The 21,569-nt window shown below is 35.5% G+C and overlaps 1 protein-coding gene across 1 annotated transcript in view; it reads left to right on the forward strand.

The window, feature by feature from the left end:
* Positions 1-21,569, forward strand: part of tcerg1l (transcription elongation regulator 1 like) — a 90,242-nt gene that overhangs the window by 13,099 nt on the left and 55,574 nt on the right. Inside the window, exons 3-5 of the mRNA XM_026915614.3 lie at positions 3,451-3,597; positions 3,849-4,020; positions 19,790-19,966. Coding sequence (XP_026771415.1) covers positions 3,451-3,597; positions 3,849-4,020; positions 19,790-19,966 — 496 coding nt within the window. The remainder of the gene's footprint in view (positions 1-3,450; positions 3,598-3,848; positions 4,021-19,789; positions 19,967-21,569) is intronic.

The raw sequence follows: 21,569 nt of genomic DNA on the forward strand, positions 1-21,569 counted from the left end.
AGATGTTAATTGTACAAATATCCACAGTTATTCATTCAAGGGTTGTTCCTACAACATGTAATGAAAGAGGAGGAGTGGTTGGAAAGAGTGAGAAATATGTAATATACAGCTTTAAAAACTGTATATTGAAAAGTGAAAGTAACTAGCTAAATTGAACTTCTTCTTGAAAGTAGCAAAGATCATTCTGTTTAAGTTTTTTCCTGGTATACAGTGTATGTATTGATTGAATTTCACAGTACAAATCCTGAAACTTGATTTGATCAGGAGCAAATCAAACTGCACACAAGCCTGGAATCAAGACTTCCAACTCAAAATGATAGAACACATCACATATGGCATAAGTATACCTCGATGCACACACACAAACACGCACACACAAACACATACACACGCACACGCACGCACGGACAAATACACACACCCCTAATCATTTCCTGTAGACTGTGCTACAACAATTGAAATTCATTACACTTACCCTGCAGTATATTTCCCAACTCATATTTATATTTATGACCCTGTCCTTGATATTGACAATTCTACATAGAATTTTTCACTGTCTTTCTGTGTTAGAACAGCAAGTTTTCAAAATCTTAATACTGCCGCCTGACTGAGAATATTCTTGGCATAAATACACCCCTCACGCATCTGCCTTGCAAATTCAGCCTAATCCCATAGTGTTTATACTGTATACTCTCCATATATTGGTGCAATATGATTTTAAAAATCATTACAAGCCCCTAATGTATCATTTAATGACAGTTACAGAGCAGTTATTTTTAACCTAAGGCCTTTTCATTTTCGAAGTAGTTTTCCAAAGGTCTTGTGTCCTCAATATAGTCAACTCTGTAATTATTGACAACCTTTACAAGAATAGGAAGCAATCGGCATTAAAAACTGTTTGAGTTAGTTTAGGGAGCACTTATCAAGGTGAACTACTGTCTTGTTTTTCATTCAGTACAGTCCAAATTAGTCACTTTTTTATATATTAATGAATGATTATTCCTATAAGTCTTAGCTAGTGATTGATCAGGTGAATGCTGCAGTTGATTACTTTAAAGCTATTAAGAGTTTAACATGTTGCTCATACTTAAACATGCTTCATATTCTAATGTAGAATTTCAATCATCATCAGGGTTAATCATCAATTAACTGATGTTTACCATTAGCTAGAATTTAGCTAGACTTGCTGCCTAGATAATTAATTTTAGCTACTGGAATTGATGCTAGTCTAACCTAGCCTTAGCTAAGAAAACAGTCTAACTTCGTTAAATATAGCCAGTTAATGTTAGCAAAGTGAGTCCTCAACATGTTTTTTTTTCTTTTCAAATTAAACAAAGTTCATGCCTCCTGAGGAGACAAAGGATATGCCTCATTTTATACAAGTCTTTGCTTACTCCAGCATATTGAAAGATTTTACTGAGGTAGGGCCAGGGGCGGGTGTTCATGCTCAAGTTCCACATTGCAGTCCTGTGACTTCAAGTGCACACAGATAGCTACAGTGTTAACTACATTGTGGAGCATAATGTCACTGCAGATAAAGAATTCTTGACAGTCTTTTCTATGTTGATGAAATTGATTGGGTGTACTGTGCAAAAGTCTTAGCCACCCTATTTTTTTTTTTAGTACAAACTTTGTTATAGATTTTTATTTTATGACTTCTACATTCAGTACAAAAACATTTTAGATTTCCAAACATTAGTTTTCCAGCACAAAATTAAAATGTTACAGAAAAATATATGTATTTTTCTGTAAGCTGTATTTTTCAGTAAAGAAAGCAGCATATTATAAGAGACCACTTTTCAGACAAAAAAAAAACATAATGAAGGCTGCTGGGTCTTGCTGCAAAAATAAAAAGCAATTGTGACAGTCAAAGTCTCCAGAAGAACTGTGGCTGCTTCTGCAAGATGCTCAGTAACACTTACAGCTCATTTCCTATAAAACTGCACAAATTGAACCCGATACTACTATTTTTTTTTTTAAGTGAAGGATCGTCACACCAAATATTGACTTTGTTTCATTTATTACTGTTTACTGCTCTTTTGTCACACTGCAGGTAGGACTCGAGACACAGAGAGAGTAGATGGAATAATGTTGTTTTATTAATAAACAAACGGAGAAAGAGATGAGAGGAAGGAAGTTACCGGATGGTGATGACTGGCTGGAGAAACGGACGAAATGGGGGCAGAGTAGGAAGCGTGAGGAATCGTAGGGAGGAATAGTAGTCGTTTATTTTTTGTGTCTCGCTTTGGTTATCGACGAGACGAGACCGGACAGAGAAGAGGGAGAAGTGAAGAGCTTAAGCAGGGGAGAGATGATGAGGAAGGAAATGAGAGACAGGTATGTGATTAGAATTCTGGCGAGGGAGCGCGAAAATTTGTGTTTTGGTCTGGCGTGGCCGTGACATCTTTATAGTATTTTTTTAATGTAGAAACATTTAATTTCATTAAATACAGCATTTCTTTGCATATGCCTAAGACTTTTGCACAGTACTGTATATATATATATATATATATATATATATATATATATATATATATATATACACATGCAAAAATATCAGGTTACAGCTTACTAAGAGTACATAAAAAGATTCTCAAGCTTATTGATAATTGAGATGAATATTAACCTTACCAGAGTAAAAAGAAAAAGGAAGGCATAGAGAGGAAAAGTGTTTGGGATCAGGTTGTTTGTGATATATGGTGATTTAGGCAAGTACACTGAAAAAAATCAGATATAGAATTTATCCAAAGAAATTGAGGCAGCAAAAAGTTTTTTTTTCCTTTGAAATATAATTAAGTAAAAAAAATACTAAAGCAAAGTATTACTATGCCAAAAATAATACTGAAATATTGTAACAAAGGATAACTACTTAAGTATATTCCACAACCCTAATCATCACTAAGTAGAACGTAAAAGGCACTGAATAATTATATTCATCTTCAGTAATTGGCATAACATAACAAAGTGTTTATTGTTCATTACCACAACTAGTCACTGAATTATTGGTTATTTTCAGATATCCAATTATATTCTAATATACAGTAAGTTATAATGAATTAAAGGTTAATGCATAATAAATAGGTCAGGTACATATAAGTGTCTAATTTGCACATTACTGTATAAAGAACAAGGCCATAATAAACCACTAATATGTGTTTCTTAACATTCTTAAAATAAAATTATACCCTGATCTTGTGTCAGAATATCAGATTTTATTTAATATATTAATTTAAGCTCATTTCCATGGAGTGTGCCAATTATTCTGGTGTTATTGTATGACAGCGATAAACAGATGATGTGTGCTCACACTAGGTCGTTTCGCTTATTAACACACTTGACTCTTATGTCTTTACACTGGAATTATACAAGCATTGAAATAAAAATTCTGTGACTTAAAATGAATGTCAAGTAAATGAATATGTCCTTTATTTCTGCCCATGTGTCTTTCAGTGGGAGCTTACATCTAGACCTCCCATGCTGGGATTTCAGCCTTCTGCGGGTGTTGATCTGGTCCCTGTGTTCCCCGTTGTGTATCGCACTGTACTTCACCCACAGTATGGCAAGTCCTGGCTGGAAAAACGCACGCCTGACTACAAGGTGAAACACTGCAGTGTGTTATAAGTGCTTTAATTGTAATTTGGTGCAGAACATTGAATGTTTATTTAATGAGCTGTTTTCTGTTCGTAAAGGTTAATTAAAACCGTATCAAAACAGGAAGCATTTTTTCCATGTTGAACATCTCTAGTGAGAATTTAATTCTATTTGTGGCACGTACAATTATACCCTTTATTATAAGAACATAGCATTTTAAATTTGTTCAGCATTTTACTTTACTCTCTCACTCATAGGTTTATCTAAATAATGCTTTGGAGACCTGGATTGGGCCAGAAGAAGTGGGAATTTTTCAGCATCAGGAAAAGCCAGTGCTAATGACAAACCAAGTGGCCATGACCATATCGAGGCCAGCAGCTGCCTCCAGGAATTTCCACACTCTGCTTCTGACACCCAGGCGCATTTCAGGTAGGAGGAAGAATTTTCTAATCCTTTATTCTTCTGGCCTGCTGGCCCACTGACAGGCTTGCCTTAATCCACAGGTTTTACTGCTCTCCACTCATATTTTAGGCTCCCTTTTTTTCCAATTCTCTTGGATTTGAATCCTTCTATTTTACTGCAGGCAAAGCTATCAGCCTGTTAGACTTCATTTTATGATGCTCTAAAAAAAGGAAAAACATTAGTAGGAGGAAAAGCTTTATGTGTCTACAACCATGGTTTTCAACCATTGATTTAAAGGCATTATAGCAGTGAAGTAAAAGCAGTAAACTTGTACACAGGTCAGATGAAGGTCTTCAACTATGGGATGAAAATAGATGTGGATTATAGGCGCACACCTGCGTGACTTAGAAGTCTAGAATAGTCCATTCCTCTGCAGCAGTAACCTGGGTGCACTCCTCTCTGTCCCCTTGTAGCTGGACAGAGATGGATTCCATTGCAGGTCTAATAGATTGATGCTGAAAGATTAGTATTTGAAAGATTAAAAAAAAAAAAATCCATTTTCTGGAGGATTTTTATATCACTGCAAGTTGGACTGTGAAAATTGCAAGATTTGAAACAAGTTGTGTTTTGTGTATCCACACAGTGGCATAGCCAAAAATAGATTTTAATGGAGGAATATGGTAAATAAAATCATTGCATTGCATGATCTATATAATTAAACTGATAAGTGTGACATGCTCAAGCATTTTGGGTGGATGCCAGACAGTAGGAATGGTTGTGGTCTCCAGTATTTTTAAATTTTTAAATTTTTAATTATTTAAAGTAGGACCTGCTGTTATTAAAATAACATGCTAGTAATGGGGTGAAATATCAGATATTTGTTCTCCCGCAGAAGAAATATGTCGGCTGTCACTTTGATTTCTCTATACTCAAAGTGTGGCTAGCTGGCTAATGGCTTTCAAACAGAACTGGGAAAAATGCATTCTCCTGATTAATTAATTCGATGTCTCACCATAGAAGCTGGTAGCCTATAAAATGTGATTAAACTAACTAAGGGATGTGTTCATTTGATGCGAGGATCATAATGATTGGCTTCACTGACCTTTTATAAACATCATTAGAGCACAATTACTGAGCAAAACTGTATGCATGTTATATTAGCCACCCACAAATAACCACATGATACTGTCATAAAATATTTCAGGGGGGTTCAAACCTGAAATCCTCCCAGCTATGCGTCTGCATTCCCATGAATCTCTGCTTTAACGAGTCAAGGCAAATGGTCAACTGTTGTAATTTCCATGTTATGTGCAGTCCATAATTATTGGTCTCTTTACTCCTACACAGTAAATTTGAAATAAAATGCAGAATATAAGCTTTATAAAAACATTTAAACCATTAAACCATTAAAAAAAAACAAAAACGTATGTTTGTATTATACATTGGTCTCTCCATTACATGTTGACAAAGATTCTTGGATAGATGGATGCTCAGCTGTTTCCTGGCAAGCTAGATACTAATGAAGAAAGTCATCATGACAATAGTACATTGATTAGAAATTTAATCAAAGTGTTAATATTTGGTGTGGTGTTATTCAGCAAAAACACACTGTTGAGCTTGTTAATAAACAACCTGACACAGAATGGAAGAGCACCATAATAACTGATCAATGAATCTTTCATTAATGATCACAGTTCTTCAATAAAGAACTGCTGAACACATCAGGAACACAATCCTGATGCATATAGGTATGTGTCAGAGACTACAATAAAAAGAGAAAAACACCAGTGTGACCTCAGAAGATTCAAAGCACTGCTAAGCTCCAATAGCACAAATATCAGGTTAAGGTTTTACTAAGAGCATATAAAAAGCCTGTGAGGTTCTCAACCTTATTGTCAGATGAGATGAAGATGAATCTTACCAGTGTGGAAAGAAAAAAAAAAGAAGGCATAGAGAGAGAATAAGTATTTGGGATCAGGTGATTTAGGCAAGTAGGGCTAGTGGACAGAAATATCTTCAATGCTCACGTCCATCCAAATTCCACAGCAATCACCCAAAACTTACATTTTTACATTTATTACTTTTGCAGATACTTTTACTCAATGCCACGTACCAGTAAGATGGAACAACTGGTAAAGAAACGGACAGTGATTGCTTTTCTGCAAGAACAAATAGTACACCATATTAATAAAACATCTGTTTTTCAGAACTACAAAGTAGAATGACTTGGAATTTTTACTTGGTATTTTACAATCACATGACCAGAACCCCCACTGAGCTGCATTTTACTTACTAAAGATGACCAAACAATCCCAAACAAGTAGAAATAGCTACATTACAGGAATGGCAGATTATTACCCAAGATGAAAATGTCTCAGAAATGTCAGTCACCAATTATAAGATCTTTGCAAGAAAATATTAAACATGCCAATTTTTTAAAGATTATTTTATTTTGTATAGTTACTTTTAGTGTCCTTAATTAGGAGTCCTTTAAGTTGTGCTTCCTATATGGTTCGTACAAATGTAAATAAGCTGAAATGACATATATGTTAGTCCCATATCTATTGATTAATTTGAAAGTGACGCAAAGATGGAATTGTTCATCCTGGTTCCTAACACACAAAAACTATAGACAATTTATGAAGTAGCCAGCTCATGGGATTAACATTTTCAGCAAAAAAAGATTTTTCCATCAAAATGACCACCACCCAACCCTCCCTATTCTCCCCATCTCTCTCTCTCTCTCTCTCTCTCTCTCTGAAGTGTTAGCCCCTGATTGCCCTCTCTGGACTGTAGCATGCCCTATTATTTGTGTCCTAATTAAAAGAGGCACATTTGACTACTTTTCTCCACAATGTAGCACAGGTCACCGTGCCTCTGAACTAAAACTATGACCACAGCTCAAAACAATACAGGAAAATCTAACTTTGTTTTGGGCAAAATTAAGAAATGAACGGAGTATAAAATGCAGTTAGAATACCAACGATGCGTGCTTGGAAGAGTGAATTCACAACTGAGACATTAACAATATGAAGACTGTGTCAGTGTAAGTGTTTGTTCAGGTTGAGTGAGGCATGTCCTTATTTCTACGACATACGACAAGTAACACATTTGTAGAGTGGCAAAAAAGCTTAGTTTATTGTGTCAACTTTAACTGTTAAATGTGATTGAGTAGCTGTCAGAGACATGTACTTCAGTGGAATTTGGTGGAAGCCGCTAGTTTAATGACCACATATGTCTTATACTAGAACACTGTCACCTTTATTAAATCACTGTTGCTGTGTGAGTGAGTGAGTTAACTGACTTGTTCTGCAGAAGTTTGGCTTGAATTAGTGAGTATGTGTGCTAATATAATAGATCACTGTGGGTGCCTCTACCTGTCAGGAGGCTGGGCGTGATGTATGGGATTTAATGACTGCATCCAAGAGGTTGGTCTTAAAATTTAATCACTCGTAACTTTTTTCATGAAAAAAAGTACTTTTTTTGCTATTGTGCTATTTTTGTCACTAGCTTGATTTCTGCATTTTTGAATACGGTGAACACCTAATCAACCTAACCAAATCATATACTTTTTTTTTTTTTACACAATTGATGGCTAACCTGATGTGGTGTTACATGTCTTTGTTAGCTCAGAACTACATTTCAGAACTGACATACCTATCCCTAGCAGGGATGTAACTGAATTTGAATACATTGTTCTGAGTGAACAGTTCTAAACAGATACATATAGGCACAGTATTTGTCTTTTTTCCAGGAAAAAAAAAAATCTGGTTGAGAGTAGATGTGTGCATTGTCTCTAGGATCCTGTGGAAAACAACAAAAATGTTGTGTAAGCAGGACGTTTTTACCTTCAGATGTGCGAGAGGTCAGATATGAAGTATGTGGACACAAGCAGACAGATATGAAGCTCATGGGACAAAGAAAGTCCATGTTTGTTAACATTTATGAGGTTCGTCCATTTATCCTTAGTAAGTGCCTGGTCCTTAGTGCCTGGTCCTTAGTAACTGCCTTTAAATTAAGCTACTAGTTTTAAGTTTTGGGAAATAGAACCAACTAAATTTGTTAGAAAATAACAAATCATTAGGAAAAAAACAGTCTCACACATCTGTGGTTGAGACCAATTATGAACTTGAGTGATGCAGCTGAGGTTGTCAGAGCCAGACTTCACACACCATGGTGACAGTGCTAACATTTCTACCTCTGAGTTGTGTTCTCCAGTGTTTCTGGGGTTTATATTTAGTTTAAAAAAAAAAATCCTTCCAGTATAGGCCACACCCAGTTTGGGTTTAAATCTAAATACAGATACAGCTACCAGCTGTTTATAAATGCTGTTTATAAATGTAAAATCATAGATATGCTGCTTCACAGCTCCGCGGCCCCAGGTTCGATCCTGAGCTTTCTGTGTGCCTTTCTGTGTGGAGTTTCTGTACATATTCTCCCAGTGTCTGTGTGTTTTTCCTCAGGATTCTCTGGTTTTCTCCCACCTCCTAAAAAACATGCCAGGAGGTGGATGGGCTAAGATTAACTGTCCCTAGGTGTGTGAATGAGTGGGTGCCCTGCGATGGACTGGTGTCCCAACCAAAGTGTATTCCTGCCTCATGCCCAGTGTTCCTGGGATAGGCTCAGATACTCGGATTGAGTGAGTGAATGAGTAAGGAATTAGAAAATCTCAAACCTTTACTAAAAGTAGTGAAGCTGGAAAATTCAGGCTGGTTGTTTAGACCTTGTGTATGTATCCAATTTGAACACTTTTTCTACACTTGATTTTCAGTGTTCAGCTTTTCCGATTCACTTAATAAAAGGTTATTAGTTTACATAATATCCAGGAATAATAAACTATAGACTATATCTAAAAAATATGTTCAGAGTTGGCCAGCTCTATTAAAAATAGTCTCAGTATTTTTATTTTTATTATATATATATATATATATATATATATATATATATATATATATATATATATATATATATATACATATATATATATATATATATATATATATATATATATATATAGGGACAATGCATCAAATTCACCCAAGAGTGCAATTATACTGAATATCCACACGGCTGTTATTTGGCCATAGGCAGGAGCCTGCGGGGCGTGTGGCCTAAGTAATCACAGCCGTGCTGATATTTGGTATTTGGTACTCTTGCTCATGTGAGATTGCTTTTGTACTACAGTTTTTTATACTACAGTTCTATCAAGAAAGTGACATTTCGGACACAATATGGTCAAGTGTTCTGTTTATTTTTGTTCCACTAGCGGAAATAGATCCTGAAGAAGCCACATTCGCTTTATAGCCCATCAGCTAGCGGGCTAGCTGGCGCACATTGATTTGTACATTCACATTAATGATGCTTCCATTAAAATTCCATCTTCATCAGATGATCTTTCCTATTTTAAGTCAAAAATATCATTTGACCTGTCTGCTGATGATGTCGCTATCACTACTGTTCTAACCGTTTCAACTAGGAAGTGGAATTTTATGAGGTGAAACATCCCAGTGTGATCATAGTACATATAGGCACGCTTGGAACGCCATTTCTCCAATAAAATTAGTGGACCGGAACTAATTGTTAATAATCTGAAATATCTATAGACAGTGTACTATTAAAGCTCCTCTGAGAATGAGAACTCCCCATGTCACTGTCTTTGTGTGATTACATCTTTATGGTTCCTCAGTGGCATTATAACTTGATGGACTAGGAGGTATGAGAGCTACAACAGCTATATTTCTAACAGTCTTAACCTCTACTGTCTTTAAGACTGTGCTTATATAAATGCAAGATGTTGATTTTTAACCAGTGATTGCTCTGAGATACTTCACAAATATTAATCCTGATAAATTCTAATGGTGAAAAATGAATTCATCCTGCTCATTGCTCCTTGATAACATCATACACAGCACCTTAATATGTGCATATACGACAAGTAATGTCATACCGATTTAAAAGTACAAGTAACGTCACTGATTTTGGCAGTGATGGAGCACAGGCATATGGTTAGCATGTTACTCTGTAGAGAGGCTCTTATGAGTCAAAGCTGTGAAGAAATGAGCGCAGGATTGAAAACACATTGAATGGCGGATCAGTGAACATCAAAACAGGTGGTGATTTTAGTGCAACTGATAAATCAGCTTCAGCGGCATGGAAATAAACTCTCATCCTGTAGTCCCTTATTAACATGTCATGCATATGACACACCTTAATTTACCCTCAAATATACGCAATTTAACGTAAATTTACAAATCTATGCAAATGTTGTGACAGGGAACTAAAAGTAAAGCGTTCATCAGACTAGTTATCTAAGATCTGAGGAAAAACAACCTTGAAATAAAATAAAGTCAATTGGCAACACAGTTTCAACAAAGGGAAAGACTGTCCAGTATATTTATCTTTGACAATCCTTAGTTCCTGAAATTAATGCTACCATTTAGGCGTATATAAACCGTTATGGAAGTATACTTGCTTTCCAGTCTCACCTACAGGTAGTTATGTGAAATTTCTTTATGAATATGATTGATATTTTAGTACTCAAGTATGCGAGAGAAGGCTGAAGGCAGATTTAATTAAAGCTTCGACTTATACTACAGGATAATTATATATGCTGTAATTATTGATGACCCAAAAACTCAGACCACACATATTGCACACATACACCAAAGATAAAACCAATGAAAGAAGAAACTGTAGGCAGAATTTCCACATACTGGCAGATCTGAGCATATGTAACTTTGATGAATAAGGGTCACTGTGCATTGGCTGGCTGTATGATCAACACTGGACTGTTGAGTTATTAATGTTTGATAGAATGGAAATTTTTCAGTACACCCACAGTGTTACTGCACACTTTCCCTCTGTAAATCAGAATTAAAAAAAATAACCAGCTATTGCAACAATGCAGACTTGGGAGAGTTATAAGGATCCATGTACAGAAATGTACTCTAAATAATACAATATAGTATTGGTATTTTAGGCAGACAGACAGAAAGGCAATATCAGAAATGCACAACACAGACATTTTAGGTTGATAAATCAGAAAGCATAAATAATTATTGGTGTATCTATATATTTTTGTGGAAGCCCATACAGAAAAAATAAAATAAAATAAAATACAATATCTGCTATACAGTGTATCATTATAGTTGATATGGTGTTAAACCTTTGGGTATGGCCCAAAAGTTTATGGCGCAGTTTGCTTTCAAACCTCCATTTTCCTCAGAATAGATTTTTAAAATCAAATAAATATTAACTGTTGATAATAATGCTGAGAACACAGTGGTTGTTTTAGGTGAAGTTTACTGTAAGTTTAGATTTTCAGTTATTCTTCATTTGAAAACTTATAACTTGTCTTGCAACACTGTGGCGCAAACAGTTGTGAGGTTGCTAAGACTGAGTCTGCCTTATGTCTGGTTAATGATTTCATCAGTGACTGTGACATGATTTTGCCAGAAGAGTGCATGGTTTCTGTGATAATCTGTTTTTTTTTTTATTTTCACTTTTATTCTCAAAGATTTTCACATGCAAGATGTGATGTCTGACTGTCACTTGGCACCAAAGCACTGCTAAAAAAAACCCAAAAAGACATGATTATGCCATTTTGAATTCTCACCCCCACATGCCAGTGTAGCTCCATGAAGCATTCATTACGCATCATATCCAGCCACAATAATAATAATAATAATAATAATAATAATAATTATTATTATTATTATTTTTATTTATTTATTTATTTATTTATTTATTTATTTATTTATTTTTAAATCTTCTTGTCATTAGTACAGTAAATTGGTAAATCTGTTCTTTGGTTATGCATGACTATTCTAGAGGAAGTATTCATATTACTCATAACCCTTGAGTTACTACCTGACTCCAGTAACATTCATTTAAATTGAAATTTTACAATTTTTTTAGGTTATAGATAACCTGTTGTAGGTAAATTCTCAATGATGGGATGGTTACCACTCCAAGATGGATTATTTTCCTCAAAGTTAAGCTTTTTATTCCTTATATACCACAGCAATTTGCCAACAATTACATTTCTTATTTATTAAAGTACGAGATGTATTTTTTAACAATTTATATTTACATTTAATGTTGTAGGAGTTCTTGTTATCACTTACATTATAGCAGCTATAAACAGTCATCATATCACTTTCATTTGAGGTTAATAAGACAAAAATACCTCAGCTTGCTAAAATAAAAATAAAAATTAGTAGTAATAATAATAATAATAATAATAATAAAACAGCAAATTGCAAAGTGCTCTGTCCTAAAGATTTTCCTATGGTGGAAAGGAAACAGCTTTACTTTACTGTTATGAACCTCTAACACTAGAGACTCATTCCAAAAGTGCTAAATCTCTTCCCGAAAAAGTTTCTCCATATCAACGATTATACTTCCATTTATTATTAGACTTAGATTATTTGCAGCATCTGCCATACAAGTCCCTGTGAATGCGTTGTTACTATAGAAATGACAACCTATAAGAATGAGTGCAATAACATAAACCTTTGATTTGAATTACAGCCTGAGCTACAGCCAGAGTTGCTATTATAGAAAATTATCTAACACTTTCATTCTAATCAGAATCGAGAATTTAACAGTGCTGAACAGTTACATGAAAATAATGCACATCGGGGAATGTGATGTTGCATGAGGTGCAAGCCAAAGTAACAGCACAGTCTGGAGTGTTATTCCACTTATACCACGGCGATTTGTGAACGATTACAATGTTTACTTTATTAATGAACAACACGTCACACGTTTTAGCAGTTTATGATAGACTTAATCCAAGAGACAAGTTCCTGTTTGCACCTATATTACAGCTGCGATAAACAGTCTTTCTTCACAAGGTTCTCTCCATCATACACACACACACACACACGCACGCACACAATAAGCAGCCTGTCATTTTACTGAGAAAATGGAAAAAATGGAAAGCGTAACCGAGACTGAGAGTGCTTACAACCGAAACTCCTTTCCATAAATGTTAAATAAACTTCCCCTAACAAAAAACTTCACCACATCAATGATTATAGGAATGAATTTGATATTAGTATGAGATTATTTGGAGCTTCTCCAAATAAGATGTACCTGACCCTGTTTATGAGCTGTTACTATAGAAACAATAATGTATCAGAATGAGCTCATTAATATTAACCTATCATTCATGTTTTAGACAGAACTTCCTGTGCTGTTATATGAAAATAATGCACACCTTCTGGCCAATCAGATTGAGCATATAACCGCGCTGTGGTATAATAGTCATTAATGCACACATGAATACTGTCATCTATATAGTTATCATCATATAAGTTTTGAAAATATTGTATGGCAGTATTACTTACCCCTAGTAAACGTAGAACAGTAGAACAGTGTTCTGCAGCACAAGCTGCATTGGTCCCAGAAGAAATGTAATAAACATGGGTAAAGATAGGTTTATAAAGTTCAGTTTCTCTGCTTGCTGCAGGGCTTCATCCTCTGCCTTTAAAATTACAATCCACAAAGGGCAACAGCAAGAGCTAGAGCACGAACTTCTCTTTCTCAAGGCACTGAGTCATCACCTGCTGATAACACAAGCACTTCTCAGAGGTGAACTGTGTGTTGTTTTATGGGCGAAATATTCTAGTCAGGTGTAAAGATGTCTAATTTTGCAGATCCAATTTCATTAATTCATTGCTGTGGATTTTTTTTATATCTATAAAGAATCCTTTATGACTATTAAACACAGCTATATGTGGTTGGTTGAAACGGTTTGTTCACATTATTCTTTTGTGAAATGTCAAAAGAACAGCATGACCAGCATGACTGATTGTTAAAATCAGGCAAAGTGATTGCTTAAATGCATCTAAATTTAGCCATCTGTCACCAATCAGTGCTCAAAGCAAGTGCGCTCATGAGTTTTAACTTTCAGTTCATGCATCAGCATATTGAAGTCTCCAAGTAAATGATCAGAGGTGTAGATAATAAAGTGGCCTTAAATAGAATTGTGTGTGTGTGTATATGTGTTTAGATCATTGTGAGGGCCAAATGACGCCCTGGTGTTAGGAATACATGACAAGTTGCCACTGAAAGAATTTGAGGACAAATTATCTTTTAATGCAACTTTAAAATTTGGAGGTTAGGGCTTGTGTTAGAAGTAGTCATTGACAGTAATATACAGATTGTGTGTATTTGTATAAGACGTAATATACATAATTCAGTGTCTGTAGTGAAGCAAACAAGGAAATAAAATACTAAAAGTTGTAATTATTTCAATAGTAAAGATGCAATATTATTAACCAAGTTTTTTTTTTCCTTCAGCTTGACTTTTTCCTCATTATATTCCTGCACTAGAACGTGCTCCAAAGGTTATACTACCACCTGCTCCAAGGGTTATACAGCACACCATGAATATCAACATGGAAGGAGGAAAATATTTTCTCCCAAATAAAATATGTGTAAAACAGGTTCAAGTCAGGACCTCTTGAGTCCTGGATTGAAAGACAGTATCAAAATAATGGGGCATTTGCTTTAGTTTGTACTAGAATCTGACATGTATCACTTGTGAAAGCAGGGATTTTACTGCTTCCAGAGGGTCTGTATGGCAATGATTCTCTGTGCCATGCGTGTATTCATGTTCCAGTGTGGGCTTTCTTGTGGCTTTCAGTCATTTTAAAGCAATGAAGGAGAATTTACTTTAACTCTACAATTCTACAGCTTTATAGACCTCGCCACAAAACCCTCGTTTTTCATCGCTGTGAATTTGTGCCCCGTCTTATTGACGGGACCTAATGAAATGTGAAATGTCAACTGTGGCAAGACATTTCAGCTCCTGGAAAATGGAGTTTAGAGGAGTGCAATGAAGCGCAGGGTGGGAATGTGGCCTGGTTATTGCAGATCAGTCATATAGCCTGCTCCAAGGATCCTAAATGAGACCTTCTGAGAAAGAAAGAGAGAGAGAGAGAGAGAGAGAGAGAGAGAGAGAGCTCTATCTGACACATTAAACAGTATCACCATGTTTGATAGAGTGTTTTTTTTTACATGCAGCACAGTGTTATGTCATCCTCCACAGTTCATAAATATTTCTTTTTATATTAACTGATGTGAAAGAACAACTGCTGAGGTTTCCTCAAAGACATTTCTGTATTCAAAAGAAAACATTCTCAAACATACTGTACCTTCTGTCTCTTCAAAGGAGAACATGCACATATATACTTACAGCCAACTTGAACAAATGTATATGATGTTAAAGTACAATAAAGCCACAAGAAGTTCTGTTTTTCTCAAATTTTATGTCTGGCATAGAGCGTGCTATGTATTGTTCCTCATATGAGACCATTAGGTTATACTTCAGACTCTTAGAAAAAAAGGACCCTTCTCTAAATGGTTTAGCTCTGGTGTATCTTGCTGATCTCCTGAAACAGTATAGCCCATCCCGAGCACTTAGCTCACCTGAGTCAGACTTAGTCCCGAGGATTAGTCTTAGCTCTGCTGGTGGAAGATGTTTCTCTTATATCACTCAAACTCTGGAGTAGTGTTTCAGTGAACAGTATGAACGCTAGCTCAGTAGCCGTTCATATGACCTTTGAACCCTTAGCTATCTTAGCTTTCTTAGCTTCCTCAAAGTGTTGTAGTTGGAAACCTTTCTTACTGTATGTAAACACTTCTAGGGTTATAGGGTTCTACAAAAAAAAAAAAAATCCTTTACGATTTCCCCCAGAGAGACAATGGAACTTTAAAGCAGATACGAAAACACGGACAATATGATAATATACAACTTAGACGTATACAAACACCAACAAACAGTAGCAAGAAAAACAAACAAACAAAACAAACCCGAGAAACATAATTTGTACAATATGTACAATTCAGAAATACAATAATCAATTGCGTGTAAACTATTCTGTATACTCTATAAAGGGGTCCCAGATTTTATGAAATCTACAAATGGAGCCACTCGTTATTTTTTCAAGTTTCATAACACTCAGGACTTCCCTAACCCATAATATAAGAAAATGGGGGTAAAGGAGATTTTCAGTTAATTAATACTGATTGCCTTGCAAGCAGGGTAACAAAATTGAGAAAATCAGCTTCCCAAGATGAAAGAGGCATTGCTGAGGGACCAAAATGTATGCACATGATTCACAGGAGCTTGGTGACACTTGTCACATATAGGGTCTACATTCTTACAGAGAGTCTGACTTGAGTGAAGTGAGACCGATGAACTATTTTACATTTGGTCATACAGTACTTTGAACATGTAGAAGATTTATGAAGCCTCTCCAGTACACCATCCCAAAGTTCTTCTGGAATCTCCTCACCCAATTCTGCTTCCCGAAAGAATTTTTCCAATCCATTTGGGAATGAATCTAACCAACATGGATGATGGATTTTCTGTGAGTTACAGGCAAGAAATGTAACTAAAACTCAAAGAAATCAGTATGTATGTATGGGGTGTATCCTGTCTCCACTTTACAATCTAGAATCCTGAAAGTGTTCTTTGGTTTGTCCTTCTGGTGGAGCCTTAAATGTAGATTCTACTGTGTAAATCCTTATCAAAGATGTTTCAAAGTCAAGTTCTTGTAGGAAGCTGTCCAAACTATTCAACAATAGAAGAAGAACCCTTTGTGTAAGACCTTTTTTAAAATTGTTTCAAGCCTAGACATTGAATTTAGTCTTCTCCTATGTTGCCTAGGGATGCACTCCCTATAGAGTGAGCTTTTGTTGTTTAATAGGTTGTTGTGGTAAAGCTCCTTGTCAATTAGCCTCTGCAGATCCATACAGCAAACAGTACCTCCCATGGTTATTATCCCAGCTTTTTTTTTTTTTTTAAATCATGTCTAAAGGTAGATGGAATCAAAGAAAGAAATGTAATACATAAAATATCCTCTCCCAAGTAAACGCTAGCAGGAAGCAGTGAGAGAAATAGAGAAAGAACGTGAGGAGAATATTCATTCTTTAGTAAAGCTTGCTGAAGTGCATCGGTAATATAATGTAAATATTTTTGACTGGGTAAATATTTAAAGCATGCAGTCATCTGCTGTTTTAGCACCAAAGCATGATGGAAGATTTCAAAATCCTGAAAGCTTTTCACAGCTCTCCTTGCACTTCCACTCACCGTCAACCTTTTGGTTCAATTTATTTGAAACAAGTGCCCTCTGAGAGTCAACATGACACAAACATCATACAAACACTGCAGCCGGCTTTCTATGTACAGCACTGATGCATCTATTAAAAGGAAGCAAGGGATTCCAATATTGATTCTTGTTCAAATCTTGTTAAATGAAGACAAATACTCCTGTATCAGCTTTCAGACAGGTTTGGGGGTGTATTAAAAATATGCTGACCAGTAATTGCAACCCTAGAGAAATAGAAAAGAAGCTCCTTAACTCACAAAAAGACAATAGCTCTGGTGTTTAATTAATTTATCACGCTTTTTCAAACTCTCTAATAGGCCAACCAGCTGAGATAAAAAAATGAACAAAGAGAAGCATTTTTTTGTGTTTGTGTGTGGGTGTTTTTTTTCCCCAGAACATTTAACAATATTTAAAGATTTACATCCATGAGAAGTCCTTAAAATATCACACTTTCTTTCTTTCAGACAAGACCCAGCAGAATCTATAATTTAAGGTTTTACAGTGTTTATGTGATCCATGTGTCTGTCTCGCTATGTCCTCTGGCTAAACATTTAAATGAAGTTGTTAGTTGATAAAGAAATTAAAGAATAAGTTGAAGTTCTTGTCACCTTCACTACCACTGCTAAATCTTTCTGTTGTGAATTCTTTACGTTTTAAGCTTCAAGTTCGTTCTAATATCTGTGTTTTATATTCTATCTCTTGTGTTATGTAACAAACGTTTCAGAGCGTGTATGGTTTTAGCGTAAGCTGCATACACTCATTGTTACGTAAGTGGAGCAGTCAGAGCTTCAGTGTTTTCATTCATGGCAGGATAAAGGTAGAGACAAAAAACTACCCCAGACACATATGTTTTGTGTATATGGTCGAACTCTCTTTCTATGACTCCAGCTCTCTTATCAGAGCTCTGTAGTAGTCAGTATCTTATATCACCATCTCTAAGTGGGCAATCCCCAACACTTTTCCCTCTTTCCTGTCGAAGATGCTCTGTTCTGGACTGATTCCATATGATATATCCCAAGTGACCTGATTTTCAGAGTGGTGCTCATGTTAAGCATTCTGTCTCTGATCCTCCCACTCACTGCCATTAGATAAAGTGCTGTGTGTTTCAGAGAGATAGAATAAGATCTCCTCGGTATTGGATCACTCCCAAATCTCTGTATGTGTAAGTATGTGGGTCGGTGCATGTGCTAGCTCTTCTCCAGCTCAAACATCAGTCTCTCTGTGTATATATATGTGTGTGTGTGTGTGTGTGTGTGTGTGTGTGTGTTTAGTTCTGATTAAGCCTCCCTCAGGCTGCTGGTTTTGTACTGGCTCCAGATTGACTAGGCTATCATGGTGCCATTCCATCACTGGATCTCCAGATGAAAGCAGCTGAAAAACCTGATAAGAAGCAGACTTGACAGCTAGCTAGAGTAGAGAACAAAGACAAACCTACATGCATCATCTACATGCAAAAATGAAGAAAGATAGATCACACACAAGCTTTCTACTGATATGATGAACAGTTTTGAAAGTGCTTCAGTATTATCTGGCATGTTTTAATACGTGTGAAAACCATCACAAAGATATGCAACTCTTTGGGCTAATAAAGTCATAAGAAATCTAGGGTCATTATTTATGAGTTTGGGATATTTACCCAAAATTTGTTTGCTTACAGGTTTAATAATAATAATAATAATAATAATAATAATAATAATAATAATAATAATTATGTATTTATATATGGACTAGTATAAAGACTAGTAGGAAGAAGAAAGGGAAAAATGCTGGGTGAAATGATACATTTTAAGTAGACTTTTAAAATTGGAGATGGACATATAATCAGAATGTCCTGGCAGATGGCATTCTTAAGTTTGGAGCTAAAGTTTGGAACTAAAGGATTTGCCCTGTTGATGTCAGTGTGGTCTTAGGCACTACCAGGTGACCGGTATTGGAGGATCTGAGAGTCTGAGCAGGGGTGTAGGGCCATGGAAGCTCTTCTAGTTTCTGACATATACTGCTTATAATCTGTAAAAGTGATTGGACTCAAAGGAAACTAGAGAGATCTAAACCTTAGGGGTGGAAAAAGTACTGAGAAATTATACAAAGTCAAAGTCCAGACAATGTGTCAAAATCTTAATTAAAAGTGGAAGTATCTACTCAAGTGAATGTCAAAGAGCTGCTACGTTTGTAAAAAGTTGTATTCAAGTATTACAAAGTAAAAAGTAAATGTTTTTAATTAAGGAGGTCACAGCAGATGACAAAATGGCATGATTATTAATAGTTTTTTTCTACATTGATGCATTTGACTGGATGTTTTAAACTGAAATATAAATTAAATGCATATAAATTACACTGGAGACCATTTGTTTGATGTATATTGTACTTTCATCGGCTAGATTAGATAAGAGGAATATAAAAGGTTTTTGAAGGTCTAAATAAAAGTGCAAGGAGTAAAAAGTAATTTTTTCTTGGAAATGGAAAAGTGGGCAAAATGTCAATAATACTCAAATAATGTATAAATACCCCAAAATAATACTTAGTATAGTATTATTAGCACAGTACAGTATAGTATAGTATAATAAAGTATAGTATCAAAGTACAATTAATGAAGTATTTTCCACTCCTGCTAGCCCTTCATGTTCGAGATACATAAAAATGAAGAATGACGAGGTTTGTTTTTTGCTATTTAGGTTGTCCAGTAGCCATAAAACGAGTGCGGAGCAACAAACGGATGGCTCTAGCAACAGCAGCTCTGGTGGCTATGGAATCAGACATGGCCCAGAGGCCATCAGCCTCCTCAGCTCACCCTCTACACTTGCTCTCGCTGTCGCCCATTAAGATCCCACTTCTGACTTCACCTAACCCAGGTAAGAACAACCTACTTTATATATCTGAACCATGTTAAAAAGCCATCTTTATTTATACAATGTGACATAGGCTGGTCCCTGTTCACTTACTCCATATAAAATGGTCTTTATTCACCTATAAAGACTCCTCAGTAACCCTTCATCCCAGTTAAACGGAGGGGCAGTGATTTTTAAGTTATTTGTCGAAGTTCTCTTCACATTATGGCAGCTGTCAGTAAAATATATGCTTAAGGGTCAAACTCTGAAACTCTGATCACTGTGGTGCCTGAGGCTCTGTAAGCAGGTAAACAGTGAGAACAAATAATGTGGACTACTACCACCCAGACACTCAGGATAAGGAGGCGTCATTTCTTGCCTGTCAGCCATATTGCCTGGCAATTCACAAAGCTCTGTTTTGCGCTAATGCTCAGAGTTTTAGACTAGGAAATTGTATGTATGCAGTGGAATGTTTAGTAGGGTTTCCAAACAGCTAACATAATGTATGCTAAAAAAAAAAAAAAAAAAAACACCTGACATAAAAGGCTAAAACTACCACTGCATTCAGTCATTACACTCTCAACCCAATTACACTTTCTGCTGTACTCATGTCAAAATAAAAATAATTTTGGAACATGGATTCTTCACTCTCTAACATAATTATACCAAATCCATCTTACACAGATGTCTGTAAAGTCTAGTAAAGCATGGAATTTACAGGTGTTTCCAGACCTGGAAAAGTAATCCGAAAACAAGTGTGAGGTATTCTGTTGTGAAAGTAATATAGACTCATGACCATAATTATAAATATTTACATATTTACATGATGTTAGCACTTTATAGTAACAGTACAGCAATAATCATGCACTAATACCTGAAGTAATACTTATTTAAATTTGAACTATTGATGAGTTAAGGCATGTACTAATCACGAACTAATCAGGAGCTAACCTTAACTACGACCTGAGTCTTATGAATTCATGCATGAATAACGACCACCTTAAGTACATGGTAGTACATGTTTGTTAGTTAATGTGTTAATTACATGTAAGGGTAAATTCAAACATGCTCTATGAGAAAGAATATGAATTCAAATTGTTTATATAATTTTTCATACATAGCTGCGTACACAAACATCATTGGATGGCGCTGGATTACTTTCATAATTTACATTGATTCTCCTTATCAAATGTAGAAGGACGCACTAATAATAAACACCAATAATTTCATCTCAGCCCATTTTGAAGTAATCCAGTGCCATCCAGTGATGTTTGTATACGCAGCTGCATATGGCGAATTATGTAAATAATTTGAAATTATGCACGTTTAATTCATATTTTCATATTTTTTCTTATAGAGCATAAACTAAACCATTGATTTAGTTTAATTAAATGTGTTAATTAATACATTTACTAACAAACATGTACTACCATGTACTTATGGAGTCGTTATTCATGCATGAATTCATAAAACTCACGTCATAGTTAAGGTTAGCTCTTCATTAGTTTGTGATTAGTACATGCCTTAACTCATCATTAGTTCATATATAAGTAAGTATTAATTCAGGTATTAGTGCATTATTATTCATGTACTCTTGTAAAATGTTACCTTATATCTTGATTTACAT

The sequence above is a fragment of the Pangasianodon hypophthalmus genome, chromosome 12 (genome assembly GCF_027358585.1).
Source record: "Pangasianodon hypophthalmus isolate fPanHyp1 chromosome 12, fPanHyp1.pri, whole genome shotgun sequence".
NCBI lineage: Eukaryota > Metazoa > Chordata > Actinopteri > Siluriformes > Pangasiidae > Pangasianodon > Pangasianodon hypophthalmus.